Raw genomic sequence first — 27,287 nt, 5'->3', positions numbered from 1 at the left:
CTCCTCTTTTTTTAGCCCATCAGCTGCCGTACCTCATGTGCACCAGTAGGGGGCTGAGAATTCGTCTCAGCGTCTCAGCCAATGAGAGCGAGCCGAGCCGAGGGGTGGGCGGGACCAAGACGGAGAGAGGGAGAGCCACACAGATGAGTGGGAGATAAAAAGTAAAGAGGAAAGAGAGTGAGAGCAGAGACAGATGATTGCCAAACCAGAAAGCAAAAGTATGAAGCAGCGGAGCAACAGGTAGGCAGAGCAGCCGGGGAGGAGACGCAGCTGCTCGCCCTTCACTGCCTCTCTGGTTTCATCTTGGGCTGGAAACTTCCTGGATTGTTGTTGAGGCGAGTGTGGGGAGAAAGAGGAGCCTTGTTCAGGCAGAATGAAGAGGAGAGCAGGCAGAGAGGCTTCCTCAGGCAGGCAGGGAGGGTTTGGAGAAGGAAGGAAGTAAGGAAGTCAACCCCCCACTACCCCACACTCCTCCTCCTCCTTACCTTGAGTTTTGTTTTGAATGCTGCCGCTTCCTGGTGAAACTGAAGCTCAGCAGAACACAGACAGACTGAGAAAAGAGAGAGAGAGAGAGAGGGGCGGAAGATCTGAAAGTGTATTTCCTGTTTGTTGGCCCCCTGCGCCTCCTGGGCTGTGCGGGCTGAAGTTGCTGGCTGGAGGAGGAGTGCTGAGGAGTGAAGCTGGCAGAATGGCTGACTGCTGCCTGCACGCCGTGACATCTCTGCTGAGTTTGTGAGCAAACCAGAAGCCATGGAGCAGCCTGAGGAGGAGCAGCATGAGCCTCCTCAGCACACCACCACGCTCCAGGATGGAGAGGAGCCCTTCACCTCCACCTCCGTCCCCTCTGCCTCCTCCTCTTCCTCCTCGACCTCCAACACCGAGCTGCCCTCAGCAGCTTCCTCCGCTCCTCGCTACCAGAGCGGCAGGACCTTCACTGGCCTGAGGATCTTCTGCAGGAGGTGAGTGTGTTCATCGTGTATTCAGCTCCCTCACACACACGCGCACACACACACGCTGCAGGGTCACGTCAGCTGGTTCTCATCCTCTCCTTTTAGGGAAACACATTAAAAGGCACATTAAAGCACCGATCTGCAGCCTTTTCACTGCCTTGTCTCTCTTTGTGACTTTCTCTCATTGATTGATAGCAGGAAGTAGCAACGCAGCCAATTAAAGCTTTTAGGTTTTCTGCTCTGAGTAGGTGCCTCTTCTGGGAAAATCCTCCGTCTCACAGGAAGTGATGCTTTCTAGTTTCCACTTGCAGCGATTTCAGGTTTGTTTGGAATAAATAGAGATTTTAAAATGAGTAGGAGCACAAAGGCTCAGTGTCAGGATCTAATGGCTCAGATACGTTCCCTCTGGTCTCACTGTCGGGTCGGAGCCTCAGACTGAAGATTTGTTTTGGTGCTGCTTGAGTGTGAACACAGAGGAAAACATCAAAAATTCATTGTACACTAAAGGAGAGATTAGCGTTGCTGATCGTCCCTCTGCAGATGAATACAGTCACGCAAAGGAGTCTGTTACAATCTACACACACACAAACAAACCAGCGAGTGGGTGAATCTCAGTGCTTTGACTTTGACTCCATCCAAACTCCAGTCACCAGTTTGCTGCCTTGAGGATCAAAAAGACTTTGACTCTATCCCCCCTGACTTAAAGCCCTCTGACCTTCTGTCATATCGGTGTCCTCTCCCTCCCCCTGCTCATTACTGAGCTGTTCAATTGGGTTTACAGCACATTAGCATAAGACTGGAAACTCAAAACCTAAAGCAATACTCACTCACCAGGTCTGTGGTCCATAAAATGGACCCGTATGGATCAATAGAACACGTGTTAAAGCCTCTAAAAGCTGGTGTACATGCTGAGAGAGTGTGTGTGCAGACATGCATGCAGCGCTGTGAGGGGAAACACAACCCAAAGACACAATTTACTAAGTGTAAAACTTACAAAGTGAGCTCAATATTGACACTTGAGTGCAGAAACACGACCTGACCTCAGGAAATATCAGTGGCAGCCGGCCAATTACACACACACACACACACACACACACACACACACACACACACACACACACACACACACACACACACACACACACACACACACACACACACACACACACACACACACACACACACACACACACACACACACACACACACACACCAGCCAGAGGGGGAAATTGGTCCCAAATGCCTGATAAATATCACAACAGGTGTAATTCAAAGTGTGGTCACCTTAAAACACACTACCATTACACACGTAACACACGTGACATTAACATGGTATCGTGTGCATGTGAGTTGCGTGTCGTCCAAACCCATTTCCAGTCCGTTTGTGTGGTTTTACATAACGGCTTGTTGCTCCAGTCAGCTCACACCGTGTGGTGTTTGGCTGTGAGAGCTAAAAAACAATGCTTTCACCTGGAGGTTCTGGACGTCTGGAGTTCTATAATGGGATTTCCTCCGATCGTTCAGCCAAACAGCGCTGTTCATGTTCATCATGTTTGGTCACGACTTGTTTAGGGCAACAATCTTCGATGAGATGAAATCCTCTAACGCTAAAACAGTTTTGTAATGTTGAGAGGGTTTTATCTACATTTAGAAATTTGTTTCCATGAACAATTTTTCATTTTTCAAATTACTATACATTTTGTAAAATGCAGGACAATGGAAACAGCTTTAGTAGCTCCAGTTTCTATCCTGCTGAGATTATATTTTAGCCATGCATTTTATGATTATGATCAGATTTCCACGAGCTGATATTTGAAGTAAACATCTGCATTTCTGTTAAAATAACCACAAAAAGGAATACAAAGCCGGTGTTCTACATCCAGCACTGGCACCATGATGATGATGATGGTCCATGAGAGTGTTTAAGCTTGTTGGTTTTGGTCAAACCGACTCAGCTCTGCTGCTGCAAAACACAGTCGGACTTCCTCCTTTGATCCGCTGTGGCCTCTGAGTAACACAGCCGTTTGTGTTAGTCAGTGATGCTCACTGTCTGATGAAGATCACATGGAGCACAGAGGCTAAACTGCGCAATGCTGGGAAAAAAGTCACACCACAATATTAATCATTTTTTAATTAATGTGATCATTTGTTTTGTTAGATGTATTCAGGTCATTTTTGTAGTTGTTCTGAAGGACAAAAAAATTTAGCATGGCTTCGGCCGCTGCTACGAGACAGACAACCACAAAAACTGAGCAGATTTGTCCCTGTAGGCCCCTCAGCTCTGGGCACGTTGATGAAGGGGCTGTGTGTTTACCAGGTCAGAGTTCATGCTCCACACTGCTAACAGGAGCTAACTTTCTCTATCTAAGCTATTGTGCCTTTTTTTATTTCTCAATTATTGTAAAATGAAAATGTGAACTGGCCCATCCTCCTGTGCAGCGTGTGCTAAATCAACACACGCTCCTTTGTGAATAAAAAGGTAGCAGTGTCAAGTTCAGTCAGGTGGTGAGATTAATCTCTCAGCCTTCTCCCCTGGTTCTCTAATTATAGCTGCTATTAATGGATTGGCAGAGCAATTAATTAGAAGCGGTCATTTTTAGGGCCTAGTGGGACTGTTTGACTCCAGAGGAGAGGATTCAATCAGCAGACCTCAGAGGACAGAGGGGGGGAGGAAAAAGAAAGAAAGAAAGACAGAGCGGAGTGGCTGCTTCTCCTCTTCCTCTTCCTCCTCTCTAGAACCCATCAAGGGCTTTTAAAGGGGACATAAACCGATCGGGCCTGTTGTGAATCTGTGCAGATATCACACTGATCCATTCACGCTTGCTGCAGCATCACTGTGCACTCTGAGTGAAACCAAGCCATTTCAGTTAGGGAGTTACATTATTTATAACAATAATCCTGTCTTCCCTGGTGTTTCTACAGAGAGCTAAGATGCTATGATGATGTGAGCAGGGGTCCATTGTTCAGAGCTTCAGCCTGTTGGATGCCCTCAGCACTACACTTTGTTTTCTGAATGCTCTTGTGACCTTTTGAGAATTTATTATTAGCAGTGTAAACAGTGTCAGCTGATGCCAAAGACGACAGCAACTTCAAATTTACACAACACAAACACAAGAATCAATGTACAGAAGGTGTGTGTGTGTGTGTGTGTGTGTGTGTGTGTTTAAAGGACAATAATTCTACCTGTTCACAAAGGCAAGAGATGCATTTAGTGTCTGATGGGATGTAAAGGAACACATCCTGCTTCCTCCTCTTCACATTTATAGTGGAATGGAGCAGGATTTTGTGTCAAAATGTCTGAGCTGAGCTATGCTGAGTCTGGGCACCGTTCACATAGATTCACTTTTTTCTTAGTATGTAAAACACACCAACATATACATCATTTCTTGGTTTGACTGAGCTTCCTGTAGCTGACTTCTGTAGCAGCTCATTGACGCTGTCGGCTGCATAGTCCGCTTGTTTCCATGTCCAAAAACTAGTTTGAGGATTATGTTGCATGACGTCACAGGCGTGACCGAGCACGTCGCAGCAGACTGCTCCTCTACAGCTGATCTGACTTTACACGCTGTTGTCTGGAGACTCTGCGTTCCTGTTTAAGCAGGACTCCTCCAAAACACACAGAACCAGAAAGGGACTACAGTATTTTGAGCTGGATTGTTTAGTTTAGCAGCTAAAGGTGCTGACGACACCTCAGTGTCACATTTATCATGAAAGTGTCTCACTTGTTTTTAGCTGGAGCACCGTGAACTATGAGTTCACTGGACTCGTTCAGAAAGTGTTGGCTGTCAGGCGGGAATGCAGAGGCCGGAGGGAGAAATGCTTCTTTTACACTCTGCATAGTTCTGATTCAGCTCAGCTAGTTTTGGCATCCAATACATTCATTCAACCAATAAATCTGTAACATTCACAGTGAGGATCATTCAGTTAGTCTTGATTCTGAAGCAAAATGATGATTTGAACCAAACCACAGCGCCGCAGGGTTACTGCTGGCTCTGGCAGGCCAGCAGATATGATTGACAGAGTCCAGAGACAGGCTGGAGATTGACATTAACAAACAGAGCGGCTGCTGGCCAGAGCAGCCGCTCTGCCCGTCGGCTCTAATAAGGTTAGAGAGGGAAGCATCAGGCAGCGGCTCACCCATCATCCTGATTGTGATTCTGATAGAGTAATAATTAGGAATCCAGCCAATCAATCATATTATCCCACATCCTGAGCCTGCCCCTAGAAACTCCTCCTGTCATGTAGACTCGACTCAGTCTGAGTCATCATCAGGTTAAAGTGACAGACGTGTGTTCAGCGTAGATCTGAATGATCTAATTAAACTTTACATGAACTCTTAGTACATCGGCAAACATGCAGTAATGATTTACACTGAACTTACTGAAACTGTGTCACACACACAAACATGGAGCCACATGTTTACTAAAACATGTCACACGCACAAACATGCGTGTCTGAAAGGTAAATGCAGTCAAAGTCACCTCTGCACTGAACACTCTCACCCGGCCTTACAGTATTTACTCGTTTGTTCCATCAGTGTGTAATGCTATTCCTCACACACACACACACACACACACACACACACACACACACACACACACACACACACACACACACACACACACACACACACACACACACACACACACACACACACACACACACACACACACACCCAGATCAGATGTCGCCCCTGTGAAACGTACACCGGCCTTGCGGAGCTTGACTGAAGCCTGATACCGCCGCTCCATCAGACTGTGTCGAGCCACGCCCCCCCCCCCCCCCCCCCCCGCCATCATGTGACTTCACAGCAGGTGTTGAACCTCAGGCAGCTGTTCAGGAACCTGCAATGACATCGTTCCCCTCATGAGTGGGCTGGGCAGCAGGAGTGTAGCCTTGTTAAATGAGGTTGTGGGTTGTGTGTACAAATAGCTGAGTTATGTCCGGCCGCTTCTTTGCTCAGTAGTTTCACAGCAGCTCAACTCAGTTACACCAAATAACTCCATGAACGTTCAGATTCATATTCAGATTCATATTCAGACACAGAAACCAATCAGATCTTCCCTCAGCTCGGCTCTTCAGTAGAATGATGTCAGATAGAGGTGATATGGTGGGAAGTGGAATTTATGTAATGTGGCTCACAGTGCTGCACATTACAGGCTGAGTGTGTGTGTGTGTGTGTGTGTGTGTGTGTGTGTGTGTGTGTGTGTGTGTGTGTGTGTGTGTGTGTGTGTGTGTGTGTGTGTGTGTTGATGAGTAAATTGAAGCAGTGTGGTGCATAGTGCTGTTTAATGTGGGGCTGTAGGGTGATGTGTGTTAAAATAGAGGGTTGGTGTGTGTGTGTGTGTGTGTGTGTGTGTATGTATGTGATGCTTTGAGGTTTTGCTGCGTTTGCCACTAAATAAGGAACTGGGCTACTGCATCAGCCACTTTTAAACACACACACACACACACACACACACACACACAGGTGACGAGTTGCAGCTGAAAGTCTCACCGTGTGAACACAACGCACACAAAGGCAACAAACCAATGCTGAGGTCAAACCAGTTTATGCTGCAAACACACAGACCTGTTCACCTCTGAGCCTCTATACCTGCTTAGCAGATATAGACATCTGTGTGTGTGTGTGGGGGCGGGGGGGGACAGGGAGGCGATGCAGTCAGGGATTACACAGACCCATTTCCTGTGCTATCTTTGTCACTTAGTGGCCCTGTTTCTATAAATAGTCTGGTCCAAAAGGGCCACGGTAGCTCTCAGGGAGGAGGAGGAGGAGGAGGAGGAGTGGGAATAGCACTGCGAAGAGGAGAAATACAGGTAGGAGGAAGTAGAGGAGGAGGAGGAGGAGTGTAAGGACAAGTGGGAAGAGGAGGAGGAGTGTAACGACAAGTGGGAAGAGGAGGAGGAAGGGATGAGTAACATCAAGAAGAGGAAGAAGAACTTAGAGTAGGAGGATGAGTACCATGAAGAGAAGGAATGGGAGGAGGTGGAGGATGAAGAGTACAACCAGGAGGGATGAAAAAGAAGTAGAGGATAGACAGATGTGCACCAGGTGGGGGAGGAGGACGAGGAAGAATGAGAGAACAATGTGGATGAGGAGTGAGGAGCAGGAGGCCTAAGAAGAGAGGGAGGAGGAAGGTGATGAAGAGCAGGAACACAGAGAGACCAGGAAGAGAAAACAGGAAATGAGACAACAGAGGAGGAGAGCTGGGGAGAGAAAGCTTGATAAACAGACGACCACACACACACACACACACACACACACACACACACACGTACCTGCTACATGTCCTGACCACCAGGTGGCAGCACTGCAACATCATAACATGACACAACGCAAAGATAGTTTGATTTGATGAGCTCACATGAAGTGACATCACTATGAGCCACACAGCAGAGAACTACTGGGTTAGAATGAGTGATCATATGATGTCACTGATGATGTTTATTGATCTGATTTATGGAGCTCTCTCTCTCGCTCTCTCTTTCTCTCGCTCTCTCTCTGGACATCAGATCCTCTTAATGGATCAGGATTTAACAGGGAAATCTCTCTCTCTTTCTCCCTCCCTTTCCACTTCCATGTAAAAGTTTGTGTGTTTGTCTTCCTCCTGGATCGTTTTTGAAAGCAGAGCACCGCTTGCTCCTGTAACAGGATGCAGGCCTTATTTAAGGGGAATCCAATATGGAGGCATTATTAACTATTTAACGGAACAGGCAAGTGTGTGGCTGTTGAGAAAACACAGTAACTCTGCTCTGGAATCCTCAAAGGCCAAATGTCAGCGGGGAGTGTTTTGTTTCCCAGAATGCATCTGTCAACATGGCAATGAAACACTCCTGTCCATGTCCCTTCTGTTATACCTCCTTCCTGTCAGCTTGACTTCACTACAGCAGCTGATTTGTTTCACACTGCAAGTTTACCTAAATCCATGAAACAATACATGAAAGCAATCCTTCATGTTTCCATCCCCGTCAATCACAGCCCTGTAACAAGGACAACAAACATGTCGTCCCTCATAAATGATGCAAAGCCCCCTGGGGCCAATCAGTGACAAGATCCAGCATCACTTCAGGTTTCATCAGGCTCACACTTACTGACAGTCACATGATTCCTGAGATGTTTCACTTAAGCTCTGTGATTCTATCTGGACACACACACACACACACACACACACACACAGTGGAAAAGAAGCAGAACTACTCGATTAAACACACACCTGCTCACTTTCTGCCTCTATAGATTCAAAACATAGTCAACAACACCCAGTCTGTCTTTTTAGAGTGAAAATCGCCAAAAGCTGCCTCATTTGTGAGCTTCCTCAGAAACGCTGAACAGGTTGCTATGCCACTCACTCCATAGCAACGGCAAAAAGCCACCAACAGAATTTGGTGGTTGTAGGACTCCTCATTAGTCCGATAAGCAGGCGGTGTCTATACACCGGTGTCAGAGTGAGATCAGATCCAAACACATGAGTCAGAACATATGGACGCTGTTAGGCTCGGACAAATTAAAATGCAAGCTCCTTCCTGTTATTATGACATTTCTCTGTAATGAAACGGATCCATAATGTAGTAGTGTGAGGGCCTTGAAGTGTTAATGAAGAGTATTCTGGGATGTTGGAGTGGGTCGGCGGCTCCATTCATCTGTAGGCGAGCTGCGGTGAAGTGAGCCGAGACAAAAGAAAAGGAGCAGGGGCCGCTCCCTGGATCAGCACCGAGCCGCCCCATGTCAGCTGATCCTCAGGGGGCTGGATGGTCACATGACACTGTGTGACACTCTGCAGCTATATATTCATAACTTTACACACTTCTACCTAAATAAACCAATTACATACTTGAATAATAGTAACAGTTCCATAACATAGGTGGTAAAACATTTTGGTCTTTACCTTCCTCTTCCTCCTTTTCTTCGTCTTCCTTCAGCTAATGTAAGTCTGCGTCTGTCTGGCCTATAGGGGGTGCTGCAGCAACGATACCTGGGTCAGAAGTCACTCGTCAGTCTCACTGTTGTAAAATTAATTTTGCTCAATTTATTTTCATACAGGATGTTTGCATTCTGCACTCAGTATATTTGATCATTGGAGTTTTATATGGAAAGTGTGTGTGTGTGTGTGTGTGTGTGTGTGTGTGTGTGTGTGTGTGTGTGTGTGTGTGTGTGTGTGTGTGTGTCTGAAGCAGCAGCAGCCCCCCTCTTTCACTTACTCACTCACTCCCTCATGCATGCTTTCTCTCTGCCCTCCCTCTCTCTCTCTTTCCCTCAGTCACACACTCCTCTCTCTCTCCCCCACCCCTCTCCCTCTCTCCCATTCTCCCCCCCACCCCCCTTTCTCTCTCCCTCTACCTTTCTCTCTCTCTCTCTCATCCTACCCCTCAGTGTGTCCCTCCTCTTCGTCCATGCAGGGCTGACTGAGCTCTTCCTCACAGGTTGTATATAAACTGGATGTAATCTCTTCCCCGGTGTGTTGTGTCAGTGAACTGTTGTGACTTTGGTGTGGTGAGGTTTTTGTACTTCTGTGTTCAGTTAGCAGACACAGATCATAAATCTGTGTTTGATGATTGACATTATGGAATTTGTTGTTCCTGTTGTAGCCGTGTTTGAACATTAAGAGTGTGTTATCATTTCCTAGTCGTCAGCTTTGATGTGTTAAATGTGTGTGTTGTTGGAGGGAAGGTGGTGCTGAGCACCACAGCACGACCAGATCCCACAACGCTGCACGAAACAATTCTGATCTATAAAAGGGGGGCGCGGCAGAAAAAGTTTGGGAACCACTGTGTTTAGGAACAACAAGTGTTTAGTGGAGTTTTATGTGCTAAAAAATACACATTTTACAACATATGTAGTTCATTTGTGCCATAGGCGTCTATGTTACTGATGTACTGCTGGACATATTGAATACTACATTTACTATAGTTTGCCTGATCAAACTGTTGTGATTCTATAAAAACAGTTCGATCTTGACTCCGCCCCTTACAGAACTCTATCTGTATATCATCTGTAGAACTGCATGTGAGTCTGGATGTACGTTAGAAAGTGGAGGAGCTTTTTTGTCCTTTGTGCAGGTTTATCTGTTGACATGCGCTCCTGCTTGGCGTCATCCCGTTAAAGGATAACCAGGGTAAATTTAGTTCCTTCTAACGCCGTTGTTGCCCCAGAGAGCTGTGAGGCCAGGTGACGCTCATGAAATATACTTCTAAAATACTTCATCAAGAGCAGCCTATCAAACATTATCGCTGCTGTTTTATGTTGGCAAAAGAAGTAAACAGTAATAATCTAATGAACAGAATACTAGATTAGAATGTGAGGAGATTAAGGAGGATCAGCCTCCTTCTCTGCTCTCAGATTAGCTTCAGCTCTCATCTTCCACCACTCTGCAGCAACATCAGCTACTAATGTCAAACCTTTAACTCATCTCCTTCAATTCATAATGAGCTTCACACTTTACAGCCAAATGACAAATTAAATATACCCCAGTGTGTGTGTGCGTATGTGTGTGTGTGTGCTTCCCGGCCCCAGCAGAGTCTCAGTTTCCAAGTGTAAAAAACAGCGTTAATATTGATGAATCTTTTTGTCTGTGATGTCGCTGATCTTTCTGTCATCTTGGCCCAGTTAAGCTGCCAGTCTTCATAAATATTCAGTCAGGCCAAGTCATTGTAATGACGAATTATGGAAATATCCAATCTGATTTTTCCTTGGCTGAGCTCTTTAACTTTCTCTGAGGCCACAGGAGCATTACAAGTAGTGACACTACCAACCTAGCCATTTTGGAGTAGCTCAGCTGTTTTTGAAGCAATTTAGCTTTTTCAGTAACTTCATCATTTTCCACGGCTCACTCTGTCAGAGGGACTTGACAGGAAAGCAGTGTGATGCGTTGAATGGATCACACAGAAGTATTACCTGCTACTTAAATGATTGATATCCTAGTTGTCTCACTGATTCTCTTCCCTTTTCATGAGTTTGGCACCTGACTCTCTGACATTTAGCTGAGGTTGCCCACACGGCCCTCCCAGCTGTGTGGCCCGCACAGAGCAGTTACTGCCAGCTTATCTGCGTCCCCTCATGTTACTGCCAACAGGCTATCAGCTGTGTTACTGCTAATTGAAAAGCCTGCTCCTCTATGCGGTTTGGCAAAGCAACAATGGCGTCGTAATGAGCGGGTGGCCCGGCTTTTTCCGGCTCCTATTGACTCTGCGATAGCTCTGTTTGGTTTCAGCAGACTGGGGTTGATAACGCTGCTTTGGTTGAAGTTTACTCTGATCTGATGCTCCAGGTTATTCTGGGTCACAGATAAAGTGAAGCTGCACAGGGAGGAAGCAATGAAGTACGTTTACAGCCAAATTTACAAAGAATCTATGGTTTAATGTTTATAGTTTAATAGACGCAAACAAGCACATCTCCATATTTAGTAAGAGAGACATTCCTTATGTATTAGCACACACACACATATACACACACACACACAAACAAATCATAATATTTCACCAAATAGATTTTAAACCAACAAAAGTGTCCCAGCCAGCCAATCAGCCTCCACGGTCCAATAGGGTGCAGGTCTGAATGATGCTCGGGTGGAAACAAAGGCCTCTCTTGATTTAAATCAAATAGGATAACTTACTTCATCCAGTAAAGTTCAGGTTACGGGCTCCACACAGTCCCTGGATCCTCCACACGACAGAGAAGAACTTAGTCTTCCGGTCAATGAGTCCACTTGAGCAGCAGCTTCCTCCATTAACAGGTGTCTCCTCCATTAACAGGTGTCTCCTCCATCAGCTTCCCCAGCTCCGTAGGCGCTCCGGTCGCGTTAAACGTGCGCTGTTTTTACTAAATTCCGCTCCGCCGTTCGCAGCTGTCTTACCGACAACCTCTAAACTTCTTGGTTGTAAACTTTAGCCCCGTTACACCTTATGGAGGAGCTTGTTGCGCAGCTTCCTTTCCTTTCCTTCTCGCCGGTACTTCCGTTCCTCCTCCGGAAGTTTACATTCACTTTAATCAGCCCGTTACTTTCGAATAAATGAAATAAGTCCTTCTTCTTTTTGTTTCTTTGGTTATGAATACCAAACTATGACAACATCAATATAAATTAAATATGCAACAATCAACAACCAGTACTAACACTAAATACACCCTTAAATGGATTTATATTATTTCTGTTATAAACACTTAAATACGCCCTTATTTCCCTGTAGTGTTACACCGCTCACACTTGTTTGTTTGTGTTAGTAGGAACTTGGAGGCTTTGACTTAACGTAACTGAGCCTTTTTCTCACAGCTCAAGTAAATGATTGGAGTTGCCCTGTGGCTGCTGGCCCGTTAAGCGTTGGGTTACCCCTTTGTCAGTAGTACAGTAGGGCGATGGGCTGCCCGCCAAGTCCCTGAGCGAGCGTGGGGGGTAACCTGATAAGCGTGACGGGCTGATGGTCAGACAGGTTGCAGGTGAGGTGGCTGAGTGAAAGTGAGGGCTATAAATAGAGTCTGTGTGCCACTAAGCTCCTGTTTGTGCTGAACAGTCGCCCTGGTGATAATCAGAGGAGAAGCAGGGTTACCTGGCCTCATTCTGTACGCCACTGCTCGCGTCACGACCGGGCTAAGCCGGTGTCACCACCCCCATTCAGCCCTCAAATACAACTGCAACAGGAAACTGCTGATCTGCCAACATGCAGGACAAACAAACCTATCTTAGTGCAGCTTTACAGTGATTTCACCTGCGTGTGTTTGTTTGTCAGCCATGTTTCACTTTCAGCGCTGGAGAGTGAGAGCGTTTAATGAACACCTGACCTGACCATAATGATCACACACACACACACATTCAGTCTGGAGCTGTGTTTTGTGAGGTAAACACTGTGTCTGCTGATAATGGATCATTTGGAGTCAGAGGCGGTCTGGTCTCCTGAGGTGAAGTGAGCTTTGTTATCTGACCTTTGACCTCACTGCTGCCGCGGCGATGAAGCCATGGTTGAGTTGATCGTATAGATTTTAGCTGAGTGAGGTTTGAGAGTTGAAATAACATGAATTATTCCTGGGTTTAGTATGGAGGAGCTGGTGTTTGACCGCAGCCTTAATTACTGTTGTTCTCGGCGTCACAGCAGAGATGACAGCTTCCTGTTGTCCTGCTGCTCCCCCTGTGGTGAACCCCCCCCCCCCCCCCCCTTCCCTTGCGCCCCCCACTTCCTCTTGCTGTTTTATAATTGATGCTCTCCTCTTCCTGTCAGGTTCAGGCTGTTATTCGACGCTCCAGTTGCACCATTTAAATAAATACAGAGAGCTTTGTGACGTGTTTAGACAACCTGCAACTTGAATTTGAGAGCTGCACCTCATTTGCTTTTGCATCAATAATTACTTAGGGGAAGTTTGTTGAGTGTGTCTTGATTTAGAAGCGAAAAACTAAACAAAGAACCCTGGTATTAGTGTCCTAACTTCAGCTCAGATGTTACAGGAAGTTCCCTTTAGGTGTTTGGTTCTTTCATGTCAGTGTTTGTGTCAATGTGACCTTTACTGGGGAGGTTCTGCTGGTCCCTAGCAGCCTGGTCCAAAGGAGAGCAGCTCTGTGGTTCTTCGCTCCCGGCTGACTGCTTTCTGCCTTTCAGAGGTCTGTCCCCCTGCCGCCGTCCATCATGGACACCTTTTTCCGTCGACACTTTAAGAAGAAGGAGGCTGGGCTGCAAGCCGATGCCGAGGTGAAGTCCCGCCAGCAGCGGAGGCCCAGCGTGGCCGTCCCCACCAGTAAGGCCCGCCGCAGGTCCAGTGTAGGTCTGCCTTCATCAAGTCTGACCCGGCGCCGGCGCTCCAGCGTGCAGGCACACGGAGGTCTGATATGCGGACAGCTGGCAAAGACACCCAGACGCAGGAGGTGGGCAGGACAAGGGCGGAGGCGCTCCAGCACAACCACACCCAGTGTTAACCCACGATTTGCTGTGTGCCGAAGAAAGGTGGGGAAGCTGCGTACGATTGACACCCACCTGCTGGGGCCGTCCATGCTGCTGGCCAGCCTGATCCAGATGGCTGAGGAGGAGGAGGATGGAGAAGAAGGCTTTGCGGGGGAGTCACCAGCTGGAGAACAACAGTTGGAGGTCAGGGGCGGGACTAACAATAGGAGGATGTTCTCGCGCTCCAGCAGCCTGCAATCAGATGTAGATGATGACATCACTGATGACTTTCTTCAGGACAGCCAATCAGAAAGTGAAAGTGAGCAGCTAGCTGAGGAGGACGATCGGCGTCCTGACGAGTCCCCCTGCACATCGACCTCAACTGTGGAGGAAGTGAACAAGACGCGCCAGCTGCCGTCAACTTCACGGCCCCTCATTCGTGCCCCTCGATGTCTACGGAGGAATTCCTCCTGTGTTTTGTTGGGAGACTCTGTCCCTCACATTCGCTACCATGTCTCCAGCCAAAGGAAGAGGAGAAGGATCTCCACTATCTCCAAGGCTGGAAGCCCTTGGCCAGGACGATGCCCCCCGCTGCCCAGCCGCAAGACTTCAGTCTACTACCTCAACCACCCAGCCTTCCACAGGGGCCCGGGGGCCTTCATCCCACTGGGGCCCCACCAGTACGACTCTCGCCTGGAGAGCTGGAGTGCCTTCATGCTGTAGGTAGTCTGTGACCACCTGTGTGCCGTTAGAGGTCTTCATCTGTAGCTCTCAGTCTGAAGGAGAGATTAGTGGGAAAAGTTCCATTCAGTGTGTCTGCAGCTTTAAGTGAAGTCTGTATAAGTCTGAATTTAAAGTCAAGTTAAGTCAGGTTTGGTTTAAAAAGCCTCCGCCTAACTGCAAACAGGTTCAGATTCAAAATGATATGATACAGTGTGTGTGAGTGGAGTCGGACTTGGACTCTACCGTTGGGTCACATGTTGGTCAGTGTGCACAAACATTTACACAATGACACAACTCACAAAAAGCGCCGGTGACCAAGTTTGGATTTCACTTCCTGGGTTTGTCTGCCTCCTTAAAAAGCCTTTTGTTCCCTCCTCTGGTTTCAGGAAAGCCATGGCGAAGACGGGCCTGCCGCACGTGGCGGCGCCGCCCAGCGTGTCCACAGCAGAACGGTCCAACACACTGCAGGAGCCCAACAGCACCGTGGACTGGAGCGTGAGTCATTTCAACCTCTTATTAGCACATCAGCTCAGAACTACATGATGAGGAACGACAGCAGATGCTTTCATCCAATGTCAATATTAAAGAGAACAGCAGCCATTTAAAGGTTTCCATTATTATGAGGTCAAGAGCAACAGAACCACCAAGAAGAAATCAAGTGCTTGTCCCTGTTTTGTGACCTTTGTAATTCATATTCTCTGTTATTTTTAATTTGTTTTCAATCTATTTGATACAGATGTTCAGTCAGGCCATCACAGCAGCAGGAATGTTCTGGAAGCTCAACATTTGTTGTCTGTTTCAGGACAACGCTCAGTTTGGGGATCACATCTGGTTTGAGACGGGCGGCTCTGGAGACTTCTGCTACGTTGGGGAGCAGTACTGCATCGCCAAGACAGTGGTGAGTCAGAGCGCCCCCTAGTGTCAGATACTAAACTATGATGAAGGCTTAGTTGAAGGCTTAGTAATACGAGTGTTGTCATGTTGCATTTCACAGCAAAAGTCAGTGGCGAGGAAGAAATGTGCTGGATGTAAGATATCGGTGCACACCATGTGTATGGAGCAGCTGGAGAAGGTAAGTCTGCCTCATCTGTGGACTGGAAGCTTCCTCTTACTCTCACATTCCCCTCTCACTCTCTCTCTCTCTCTCTCTCTCTCTCTCTCTCTCTCCCTCTCACCTCAGATCAATTTTAGGTGCAAGCCGTCGTTTAGGGAGCCAGGATCTCGAGCCATTCGAGAGGTTGGTCCATATCTCTTCATCTCTGCAAGTCATCACTCATCCAGAAGGCTTTGGTCCCATATCTATACTGTTAGTTAGAGTGTTAGTGCATGAACACATGTGGTTTTTCATCCTATAATTGTTCTTATTGGAGGTTTGATTCTTCTTCTTCTATACATTCACACATTGGCAGTTGAAAGAGTTAACATGCTGCTGTGTTGCAGTCAAACCTGGTGCGACACCACTGGGTCCACAGGAGGCGTCAGACAGGGAAGTGTCGACAGTGTGGGAAGGTGAGCCTCCGTCTGTGTGGAGACGTCTTCCTCCTGGAGAATCCAGAGCCTGAACGCTCACACAGTGTCTCTCTTTACGCCCCACAGGGATTCCAGCAGAAGTTTTCATTCCACAGCAAAGAGATTGTTGCCATCAGCTGCTCCTGGTGCAAACAGGCGGTAAGAGCAACAGCATTAAGTTTGATGGATAAACCTTCACATTCAGCCCCCCCAAACTCTGACTGACATCACAACACGACACCTTAAACATGAGGGAGAGCAGAAACAACAAGTGTGAAGCTGCATGTAAAGCTTCAAACTGTCTGTGCTGATGAGCTGAGGCCATTTCCTGTTTCAGTATCACAACAAGGTGACGTGCTTCATGCTGCAGCAGATAGAGGAGTGTTGCTCTCTGGGCGCTCATGCTGCTGTCATCGTCCCTCCCACCTGGATCATCAGGGTCCGCAGACCACAGGTACACACACACACACACACACACACACAACTCAAACCCATTCTGAACCCCAAAATAAATATTTAAAATTCACAGGTCATAAGGACCCGAGCTCACACACACACACACACACACACACCCACACACTTAAACATGTTTTTGTCATCCTGCAGTCCTCCTTAAAATCCAGCAAAAAGAAGAAAAGGACGTCCCTGAAGTGCAGCAAGCCCAACAAGAAAGGAGCAGAGGTGATGATGATGATGATGATGATGATGATGATGATGATGATGGTGATGATGGTGATGTTGATGTTCCAGCCGGCGTGAGTTGTTTGACATTTCAAAAGGAAAGTGACAAACCTCAAACAAAGCTCTGCATCATTCTGAGCAGCGTTGTGTCCTCAGCCATCCGTCCTCCCTCAGCAGGGACAAACTGCGTCTGTGCTTAATAACCTTCAGACTTCAGAAACGTCCCTTTAATTAGTCCGAGTGAATTTGAGCTCTGTGGTCATAATTAGAATGGCTGTTGTATTGAGGCTAATGAAGTGAGATGATGTAACGTGATGAGGTTAATGGCTCGGGGCAGGCGAGGAATCAAACTGTGTGTGTGTGTGTGTCTGTCACGTCCCTCAGCTCCAAGATGGCCGCTGGAAGCCCTTCCTGGTGAAGCCCCTCCCCTCGCAGCTCATGAAGCCTGTGCTGGTGTTTGTCAACCCCAAAAGTGGAGGAAACCAGGTGAGGAAAGCACCAAAGTTATTCCTGCTCTATGTGGAAGGAGTTCATATTCAAAAACTGAAGTCCTTTGATTTTGAATCACAACAAGAACGTCTTTGTGAGCAACTCAACATAGGAAATTCAAATGTTGACGCTGTGCCAGGACAGAAATGAAGTCCGGCTGAGTCCAGGCTGAATTCTTCTCCCTCCGTCTCTTTATTCCAACAGGGAGCCAAAATCGTGCAGTCTTTCATGTGGTACCTGAACCCTCGCCAAGTGTTTGACCTGACAAAGGGCGGGCCCAGAGAGGGGTAGGCTCAGCTGCACCTTCTCACGCCCTCTGACCCCCACACTCACACTCTGTTCACACCTCCCTCCACTCACACAGTTCCCTGCTATTTTCTTTACAACTTCTAGGTCTTTTCTTCGTCTCACACTCCACAGCCCCGACTCCCTTCCCCTCCAGACCCTCCAGTTCTTTCCGGGGTCTCACCCTTCCTGGTTCTGAGCGAGTTTCCGAAGAAACTGACCCCCTTTGCTTTGCTTTGCTTTGCTTTGCGTTTCCTGCAGGTTGGAGCTGTATGCCAAAGTGCCCAACCTCAGGATCCTGGCCTGTGGAGGAGACGGGACAGTGAGTGCAGCGTCCATCACCACAATGCAAACAATGATGCACAAAACCCTCGATTAACTAAATATGAATAAATAATATAATGAGGATGTTTACCTGTTTGGTGTGTGTTTGTGGTTGTGCGGCTTCCATTTTAAGTTCTTTATCTGGAGTTAAGGCTCTGCTCTTATTTCAGGTGGGCTGGATCTTGTCAGTGTTAGACGAGCTGAAGCTCCGCCCCCCACCTCCAGTGGCCATCCTTCCTCTGGGAACAGGAAACGACCTGGCGAGGACTCTGAACTGGGGAGGGGTGAGTTTCTACTGGGGCTCATCTAGACTCTGACACTCTAAAGGTGGAGCAGGAGGGTCCAGCCTTTGCTCTGAGTAATGCAGTTGTTCTCTGCGTTCCTGTTTCCTTCTGCAGGGTTACACTGATGAGCCCATAACAAAGATCCTCTCACATGTCGAGGACGGGAACGTCGTCCAACTGGACCGCTGGAACCTCAACGTAGAGGCAAACCCCGAAACCCGAGCGGAGGAGAGGGACGAGCAGCAGACGGACAAGGTCGGTCTGCTGATCTGCAACTGTCACATCACTAAGCCTTCATGGTCCTCAGATCCTTTGAAGAAGCACGTAGACTGAACCACACTGGGACCTTTGCTTGTCTTCAGCTGTTTGTCTGGACCGTTTGTCTCTGTTGTCTCATGGATCATCCTTCCTGTTGTTTCTCAGCTTCCCATTGACGTCTTCAACAACTACTTCAGTCTTGGCTTCGACGCTCACGTCACCCTGGGCTTCCATGAATCCAGGGGTGGGTCGACTCATCCTGGAGCAGATCTTTGTTCGCATGTGGTCACTTGGTGTGGTCTTACTCTCTGCGCTCCTGTTCTACATCCTTCTCCTCCTCTGCTGCAGTGACCTGAATTCCTTACTGGGATCGTTAAAATTAATCTAATCAGATTTAATGGGACAAGGAAACCAGGAGAGAAGCTCAATGCAAAGCCCAGAAACTAAATCGATCGTCTCTTTCTCCTCTAGAGGCAAACCCAGAGAAGTTTAACAGTCGCTTTCGGAATAAGATGTTCTATGCGGGGGTAAGCGTCCTCACAGTGCTCGCTTCTCTGCTTGCCTCTCTGCTGTGTTTACACCTTAAACCTGTCATCTTTACTCTTCTTTATGTGTTTGTCCGCCTTTCAGACCGCCTTCTCCGATTTCCTCAGCGGCAGCTCCAAAGATCTGGCCAAGCACATCAGAGTGGTGGTGAGTGGAGCAAAGACAGGAAATCTGTCCACATGTATACATAAAGACGAAGCCAACAGACTGCCAGCATTGAAAACATGGAGGAAATACAACGTCTCAATGTCAGGTGATACCAAATGACCAATCACAGGCTTGTAGTCAGAGTTCAGGTGTGACTCCTTTCCTGCTGACAGATGGTTGAGTAGATAAATGTACAGGACACAGATCATCTGCTCCTCTATTCTCTTCAGGAGAACTTCAGAATTCCTCCCATACTTTTAGTGCCAGCTTCTCCCTGCAAAATCGCCTCAACACCACTAGGTGGTGGCATTGTCACAGACTGTAGCCATGACAACAAAACCAGAGGGTGCTGCTGTGGTTTTCTTTTATTTCTTTATCATCTAAATGAATCGTTGTTATACAAGAGACTCATATTGTGAGATCCTACAACCTACAGATTAATATTAAAAATGCTTTGAGTTCACCACTAAAGATGAGATGACTGCAAACACTGTGTGTGTGTGTGTGTGTGTGTGTGTGTGTGTGTGTGTGTGTGTGTGTGTGTCCTCCTCAGTGTGATGGGACAGACCTGACAGCTAAGGTCCAGGAGATGAAGCTGCAGTGCCTCCTCTTCCTCAACATCCCAAGGTACGTAAGCCAACACACACTCAGCATGATCCTCAGTAGGTGTGATTGAGCTGTGCGTGGTATTCACACCTGCACACACACTCCAGGTACTGTGCGGGCACGACGCCGTGGGGAAACCCGGGGGAGCATCAGGAGTTTGAACCACAGCGTCACGACGACGGCTGCATTGAGGTCATCGGCTTCACCATGACCTCTCTGGTGAGTGCACAAACACACCACACTGTGCTGAGGTGTGAGCCTCAGCGCCTCACACCTGTGTGTTCCAGTACTGCAGGTGGAAGAAACACGTTCTCTCCTTCCTCAGGGGTAAAGAGTTGTTTCTTGTGTTTTCTAGGCGACATTACAGGTCGGCGGTCACGGTGAACGTCTCCACCAGTGTAAGGAAGTGACCCTCACCACCTTCAAGTCCATCCCCATGCAGGTGGACGGAGAGCCCTGCAAGCTGGCGCCGTCCATCATCCACATCAACCTGAGGAACCAAGCCAACATGGTGCTGAAGGCCAAGAGGAGGATCTCCATGCCCCACCTCAACGAGTGAGACCACAACACACACACACACACACCTACAACAGGGATACCACAAACCTCTGTAGTTTCATACTTAGTACGGTGTGTGTGTGTGTGTGTGTGTGTGTGTGCAGTCAGCAGCCGGTCCCTGAGAAGCTGCAGATCAGAGTGAACAGGATCAGCATGGTTGCCTACGAGGCCCTGCACTACGACAAAGACCAGCTGAAGGAGGCCTGTGAGTGCTTCAGCCTGCTTCATCAATCAGCCGATCACTTCCTCCCTCTGACACATCAGTCTGTCTTCATGTCTCATCACACACCATAAAGACACAATCATCTGTTTGCTGTCAGTCTGGTCTATGTCCTCGTCCCCTTTGACCTCCATGTGTCCTCTGTTTCTGCAGCGACCCCTCTGGGAGTCATCACCGTCCCTGGAGACAGCGACCTGGAGACCTGCCGGCTGCTCATAGAGCGTCTGCAGGACAACCCAGACCAGGTGCAGGTGGACCTGGACCTGGACGGGGTAGCTCACTCATCATTAACGCAGATTTATGTTTGGTAGAAATGTGTGTTTCCTTGTCTGAATGTTTCCTCCTGCTGCTTCAGGACAGCGAGGCCATGAGAGGAGAGTGTCTGTCCTCACAGAAGCTCTCCATGAAGTGGTGCTTCCTCGACTGTGAGTCCTTTACTCGGCACCGTTTCTCACCTCAGAGAAGCCACATGGCACAGAGAAGCTACAGATCTCTTTGTTTGTGTGTTTGCCCTTCAGGTACGACTGCAGACCGTTTCTACAGGATAGATCGAGCTCAGGTACTCAGATCCTTCACGTCGTCTGATAAATGTCTGTTTGTTTCCAACTGAAGCAGAATTGTGGGAGCAGAGCTGTGTGTGTGTGTGTGTGTGTGTGTGGTGGGAGTTTGGTGGAGGTCCAGTTCCTCCTGACGTTCTGCCGGTCTCCTTCTCTCTCCAGGAGCATCAGAACTATGTGACGGAGATTTCCCAAGAGGAGCTGTACATCCTGGACCCAGAACTGGTCGTCAAGGAAACGGTGGGAACGTCACCCGGCATGCCTGACCTGGTGGACGCCTACAGTGAGGAGCAGCAGGACCATCAGTTCACCTTCCCCTGCTCCCCCACCTCCCCCACCTCCCCCACACCTGCAAGCACACAGAGGTGAGGAGGGGAACACACGCTGAGGGGGAGGCAGGGGGTGGGGGGGGGGGGGGGGGTGCTCTCTCTCTCTCTCTCTCTCTCTCTCTCTCTCTCTCTCTCTCTCACCCTCTCCCTGGCTTACTCTCTCCCTCTCTCTCAGGGCGAGAGACCTTCAGAGGAAGAGGGGTTCCAGTGACAGTTCAGTGGCTGAAGCTTTGTCTGAGGGCTCCTCTAAGACCAACCTCTGCAGGTAGAGACAGTCACACACACACACACACACACACACACACACACACACACACACACACACACACACACACACACACACACACACACACACACACACACACACACACACACAAACACGGGGAGTATGATTTCAAGTTGTTGTTGAAGTGTAGTTAGATACTAATATGTTGACCTGTGACCTTTGACCCTGAACCCTGTGTATGTTGTGCAGACACACATGTAGTGTTGTAGTGAGGACAAATCTTAGCAGAGGAACACAGATGTGAGGAGGTGTTAGCTTCATTATAGACACAGTTCTAGTAGTTGATCCAGGAGATACGTTGAGCTTTTATTGTGGAGGGCAGAACTTTGAACTAACATGGATCCATGAGAGTCCAGTCAGAGACCAGAACAAGTTCAAATGTACTTCTGTATTTCACCAACATACTATAGTGTGTTTCAGTTATTTGTTGCTCATCAGTCATCTCATTTCCACGTGTTTTGCTCTACATGTACCAGCTGACAACACACACCACACACACACACTACACACACACACTACAGCACAGCACTGCAGGTCGACGCTGCTCCTACTGAACCTGTCATTTATCCATGTTGTCCACGATGTGTCTTGCATGTGATCCAAAGGAGGGGGGCAAAGATTCTCAATGTCCATCGCTCCAATGCAACCCTTCCCGATTTCACACCCCTGCATAGGTACGACCCCATCGTGTGTGTGTGAGCTGCTGCGTCTCATCCTGTCCCTCCGCTCTGGTTGTCTGTCTGTCTCAGCTTGTTGGTCTCATCGTCTCTCTTCTGTGCTTGGTGCTCATTTCTAAGTTTTCCTTTGGTGTCTCTCTAAACTCTGTCTCAGGTCCTCCAGTGCTACCTCATGCAACGCTGAAAAAGGTAAACAAAGCACAGACAAACGCAAATAATCATATTTGTGGAATCATTCTACATCCCTTTGTTGTTCCCATAGCAAAGTGTTCACCTCTTTGTGTTCTGCAGAGTCAGAGTTGATCGACTGCGTCAAGACTGAAGATCTGAACCAAGTGAGTCTGAGACCTCCTTCTGTAAAACCTCATCTCTTGTCACCGTCACTCTTATCTGAGCTAACTGAGCCTGCTCTTCTCTGCCCCGGCCTCCAGCTGATGGAGCTCCACCAGCAGGGGGCAGACATCCTGCTACAGGATGGTGGAGGCTGCACGCTGCTGCATCACGCCGTGTTGGCCGGCAGCAAAGACATCATCAAGTACCTCATCGACAACGGTGAGGACCAGAGACGCAATTCTGTTCAATAACATTAAATTATTATTAATTAAAGAATTATCTTATTTACTAAGTAACACTATTAACTCACTCACTCCCTAAATTTGAAGTCAAACTTGAGAATCAAAGTCATAATTACAGTAATATTTCAAAAACGTTTCATAAAAGTAACACAACAGAACTATAAACCCACTTTATGTAAGATGTGGTCGTCAGTCTTAACTCTGGATCCTTTCTTGTCACTAACAGACTCCGGTTTGTTTTTCTCACGCGTTCACTTCAGTTGTTGTGTGTGTTGAAGTTTGGCTCTGGCTCAATGTTGCTTTCTGGCTGCATCTTGTAGTCAAACGTCTTTAAATAGCTCCTGAATGGAAGATGACAAGCTGCTCGTAAAGTTGCGAAAGGAAACGTCGTGAAAGTGGGCAGCATGCGTGTCGTGTGTGTGTGTTGATGCTCTGACAGTGAAGGCCACACTGTTGAGCTGCAGACTTGGACGTCTGGATGTTTCACTTTCCCACCAGCATGTGAACATACAATCTCCATAATGAGGAGCTTTGAGACGGGAAATCTAATTAATCACTGTGGTGGTGATTGATTGGTTTCCACTTCCTGCTCCGACACACAGTTTGTTTGTGAGTGTGAAGCTTTGCTGCGTTTATTAGATCACCTTCAATGTACATCTAAGTGTATTTTGGTTTGTGTCTCTTTACGTTTAGTGCCCACGCCTCACCTGGACATCACAGAGAAAGAGACGTAAGTCAACCTTCTGCTCCAGTCCCATGATAAACACAGTTTTAGCTTCTTCTTCTTCACTCAGTGTCGTAAACATAACCAGCAAAGAGCGACGTCTTCATCAGGGTTGAGTTCAACACTCACCACCCATCCATGTCTCAGACAGAAGCTCCGGAAATCCTGATGTTATCAACAGATCTGTGTTTATATTCTATGTGTGCATTTATTATGTGTGTGTGTGTGTGTGTGTGCAGAGGTGAGACGGCGCTCCATAAAGCCGCCTCATCCAGTCAGAGGAGCATCTGTCACTTCCTGGTGGAGGCCGGGGCGTCGCTCATGAAGACGGACCTTCAGGTAAACATCAACACTCAAACTGCATCACTGAGGTATGGTTTCTCATCATGAACGAACCAGAACAGACCAGAACAAACCAGAACAAACCAGAACAAACTACAACAAACCAGAACAAACCAGAACAAACTAGAACAGATCGAAACAAACCAGAACAAACTAGAACAGACCAGAACAAACCAGAACAAACCAGAACAAACTACAACAAACCAGAACAAACCAGAACAAATAAGAACAGACCGAAACAAACCAGAACAAACTAGAACAGACCAGAACAAACCACATTCCACTTCATGTTCACTATTTTCACCCCATAATAGAACATTTGAGACTCTGGTGTCAGTTTTTCTCTTCTATCTGTTCTGTTGACACTGATTGAAACAGAAACCTGAGCACTTCTGAGCTGTTGATTCATTTGGACTGTGGTTCGCGATTGCTGCTTTGAATTAGTTCAGCATCCCCACTGCTCAGCTGATTTGGTTCCACACACCCCCCCCCCCAGACCTTCACCTCCTCCCAAACAGGAAGAAGGTTTTAGCTGGAACTGGTTTGGGTGATGAGGAGGATTTCGGGGGCAAAAGTCTGACAAAAATGGAGAATGTGTTGAATAATAATAACAATAAACAACCGGTGAGTTTATAACTTTCTAGCGTCTGGACCCTGGGTCCGAGCAGCTTCCTGTTGTCTGTGATAGTTGAGCGTGGGGTTCTCAAACACACAGACTGGTCCCTGCACACTTTAAAAGGATCTCCAGCAGCATGTGACCCACTTCCATAAAGTGATTAATGTTGTGTGTCATTGAGGAACGAAGCGCCGCAGGATTCCCCGGCCTCGCTCCGACACACACAATGACTGTGGCTCACTTGTTGCCATGGTGAAGCCAGTGGTGACAGGAAGCATCCCATAATCTGGGATTTTTTTTCTTTTCCTCAGCAAATGGAAAGAGTTCATGTGTTACTTAGTTTGTCCAAAGTTGGTACAGAGCCGAGATTCACTGCATGCTGAGAGACCAGAGGCTTCTTCCTTTTCTGTTTGTCTGTCTGTCTGTCTGTCTGTCTGTCTGTCTGAATCAAAGCTGTTAAGTTATGCAATTTCTAAATCATTTTATGCCATAGACAACCATGTGTTAACACTAAATGGCCACTAGATGGTAGCAGAGAAGAAGGACGGTAGCCAAGACAGTTCAGACATTATTGATTACTTGATTTCCATTAATATCTCTGAAACTAATAAAGAGGGAGAGATCATTGAAGTTACTATGGGGATGTTTTGAAGATTTAAAAGTGAAATATAGACGGAGCTGCAGGTTTCTGGACAGGTTTCTCTTTCCTCTGCCAGCGTTGAGTTTGAAGCTCGTCCAGAGATTCTTTAAAGCCAATATCTGTCTTTTGTCAGGGTGAGACGCCCAAACAGCACGCAGAGAGGGCCGACGACCAGGAGCTGTGTGAATACCTGGAGAACTGCCAACATTACCAGATGATCCAGAGAGAAGACCAGGAGACGGCCGTCTGACCCCCCCTCCTCCCGTCTGTCCTAAGCTGTCCATCTGCGTCTCTGTGTGTCTGTCCTGGTTCATTTAGCCAGCAACACGGTCTGAGCTCCAACGACCAGAGTGGACAACACCGAGGGACGAAGACAGACGGAGACAGAGACTATTTAGAGAGTGGTCTCTGTTCTCTGGTCTTGCTGGAGCTCTGAAGCCACTGGACACTAAACTGGACACAAACTAGTTTCTACATGCAACAAAGCCTCACACACACCCTGGACGAGCACGTTCTGAATGTGGCTTCACTGAGTCTAACGGCGGCGTTCTGAACTCTGTGTCAAGTGAAAAGATGACCTTCACATAAACGTGCTGTTGGAGTGAACAACAAGCGCTTCGACCAAAACAGTGGACACATTCATCCGCCCGCAGCTGGAGACCACCAGCTAGTTTGCTTTGCCATATCCAGATAGAGCGGCTGCTTCTTTCGAGCTTATCGTGACCTTTTGGATGTATTTGTTTACTCGACAAATAAGTGTTTGTTCAAACTTTGGATATTTAACTTTGTCACCGATGAATTGAGCTATTTATGATGTATTTGTAGAGATAAAGACGCATTTTTTGCTTATGATCAAATAGAGTGGAGCTTCATTCTCTCGTCCACTGCTTCTCCGTTTTTTGTCCGATTTTGTGGATTTCCTTTTGGATTTCAGTTCAGAATTTTAAATATTTCAGTCGACGTATTAGAAATGTTCCTTTTTTTTGTAATTCTGTCTGTTACATAAATGTCAAAAGCTTCTGATTGTGATGCGTATGGACTGTAAATAAGTCGTAGAATCGCCAGAGTCTGCAGCAGCAGCAGTAAAGTCTGTATTGATAAGTGCATTACGTCACAATGACATCATTATATAGATATGATATTGGCGTTATAACTGGGTAACATGTTCTGTTTGGTTTTATCATTTCTGAGTGACCTGCAATAAAGCATGTCAATAATACGGCTGTGTGTAAATGTGTGATTGTGTTACCATGACAGTAGAAACCCTGAGCTGCTTCACACCCAGCAGACACAGAGCAACACCAGCATCCCATCGATGCTCACCTGAACTAATGGCTCTGGGTCTTTGTCTGGTTTGACGCTCGTCTTCCGCTGAACCTGTTTATTAAGCTGGCTGGTGGGAGAATGGACCTGAAGGAGGACGGGGGAGGGGGGGTCTACGCATGACTGAGCCATTTCAGTGAAAGAGAAGAGACGGAAACAATCAGCTGCTCTCCTTCACAGAGAGGACGAGTGCAAACCTCAACACACAGACACCCCCCCCACACACACACACACACACACACACACACACACACACACCACTACAGAGATCAAAGGTCCAGCATGTTTGGAGGAGAAGCACAAACATCTACACAATGACATAACTAAAGATGTCACTGAGCTCATTGGCATATACCAAAACAATCACATCATTTAATGAAACTGTATCATAACTCAGGACTGAAACCCAACTAGATGAACTTTGACCCAGGCTGCTGTGCGTTACCCAACACAGAATTTCAGTAAAGTAAATGTACTGAAGTACTTTCCGCCTCTGAACACACACACACACATACACACACACCTACCTGTATGTTACAGGTGGGAACAGGTGGTGAGTGTGACCTCTATCCTACACGGAGGAACCAGTCATCGGTGGTTGAGTCAATATTAGCTTACAGGGTCTGATCGCTGGACACACCTATACACACACACACACACACACACACACACACACACACACACACCTTTACACACCTACACACAAACACACACACACACACACACACACACACACACACACACACACACACACAGAAAGAAAACAAGTTGTGGCTGTAA

The 27,287-nt window shown here is 47.4% G+C and overlaps 1 protein-coding gene across 4 annotated transcripts; it reads left to right on the top strand.

Annotated features, from left to right (window-relative positions):
* Positions 1 to 180: 180 nt before the first annotated feature.
* Positions 181 to 26,403, top strand: dgkzb (diacylglycerol kinase, zeta b). Of its 4 annotated transcripts, XM_076137359.1 has the most exons (34): positions 782 to 959; positions 13,530 to 14,527; positions 14,918 to 15,026; positions 15,334 to 15,429; positions 15,526 to 15,603; positions 15,712 to 15,768; positions 15,972 to 16,040; positions 16,128 to 16,199; positions 16,378 to 16,494; positions 16,647 to 16,721; positions 17,106 to 17,207; positions 17,415 to 17,497; positions 17,757 to 17,817; positions 17,990 to 18,103; positions 18,218 to 18,358; positions 18,527 to 18,605; positions 18,833 to 18,888; positions 18,992 to 19,054; positions 19,608 to 19,681; positions 19,768 to 19,879; positions 20,016 to 20,215; positions 20,323 to 20,423; positions 20,592 to 20,710; positions 20,794 to 20,863; positions 20,957 to 20,997; positions 21,158 to 21,360; positions 21,500 to 21,589; positions 22,216 to 22,284; positions 22,442 to 22,476; positions 22,579 to 22,622; positions 22,719 to 22,839; positions 23,556 to 23,592; positions 23,826 to 23,925; positions 25,318 to 26,403. In XM_076137359.1, exons 2-34 carry the CDS (start codon positions 13,557 to 13,559, stop codon positions 25,432 to 25,434), a joined length of 3,876 nt encoding a protein of 1,291 aa, XP_075993474.1. In that variant the 5' UTR covers positions 782 to 959; positions 13,530 to 13,556; the 3' UTR covers positions 25,435 to 26,403. The 4 variants fall into 4 exon arrangements, with proteins under 4 accessions (XP_075993490.1, XP_075993482.1, XP_075993474.1 ...); XM_076137375.1 differs by lacking the exon at positions 13,530 to 14,527 and having other exon boundaries at positions 181 to 959; XM_076137350.1 differs by having other exon boundaries at positions 15,526 to 15,768.
* The last annotated feature ends 884 nt before the right edge of the window (positions 26,404 to 27,287 follow it).

Source organism: Genypterus blacodes, unplaced genomic scaffold, assembly GCF_046128005.1.
Source record: "Genypterus blacodes isolate CSIRO-AG114 ecotype Tasmania unplaced genomic scaffold, CSIRO-AGI_Gbla_v1 ptg000015l_1, whole genome shotgun sequence".
Taxonomy (NCBI): Eukaryota; Metazoa; Chordata; class Actinopteri; order Ophidiiformes; family Ophidiidae; genus Genypterus; species Genypterus blacodes.
Note: the sequence above shows the minus strand (reverse complement) of the source record. Positions and strands in the feature narration are given on the sequence as shown.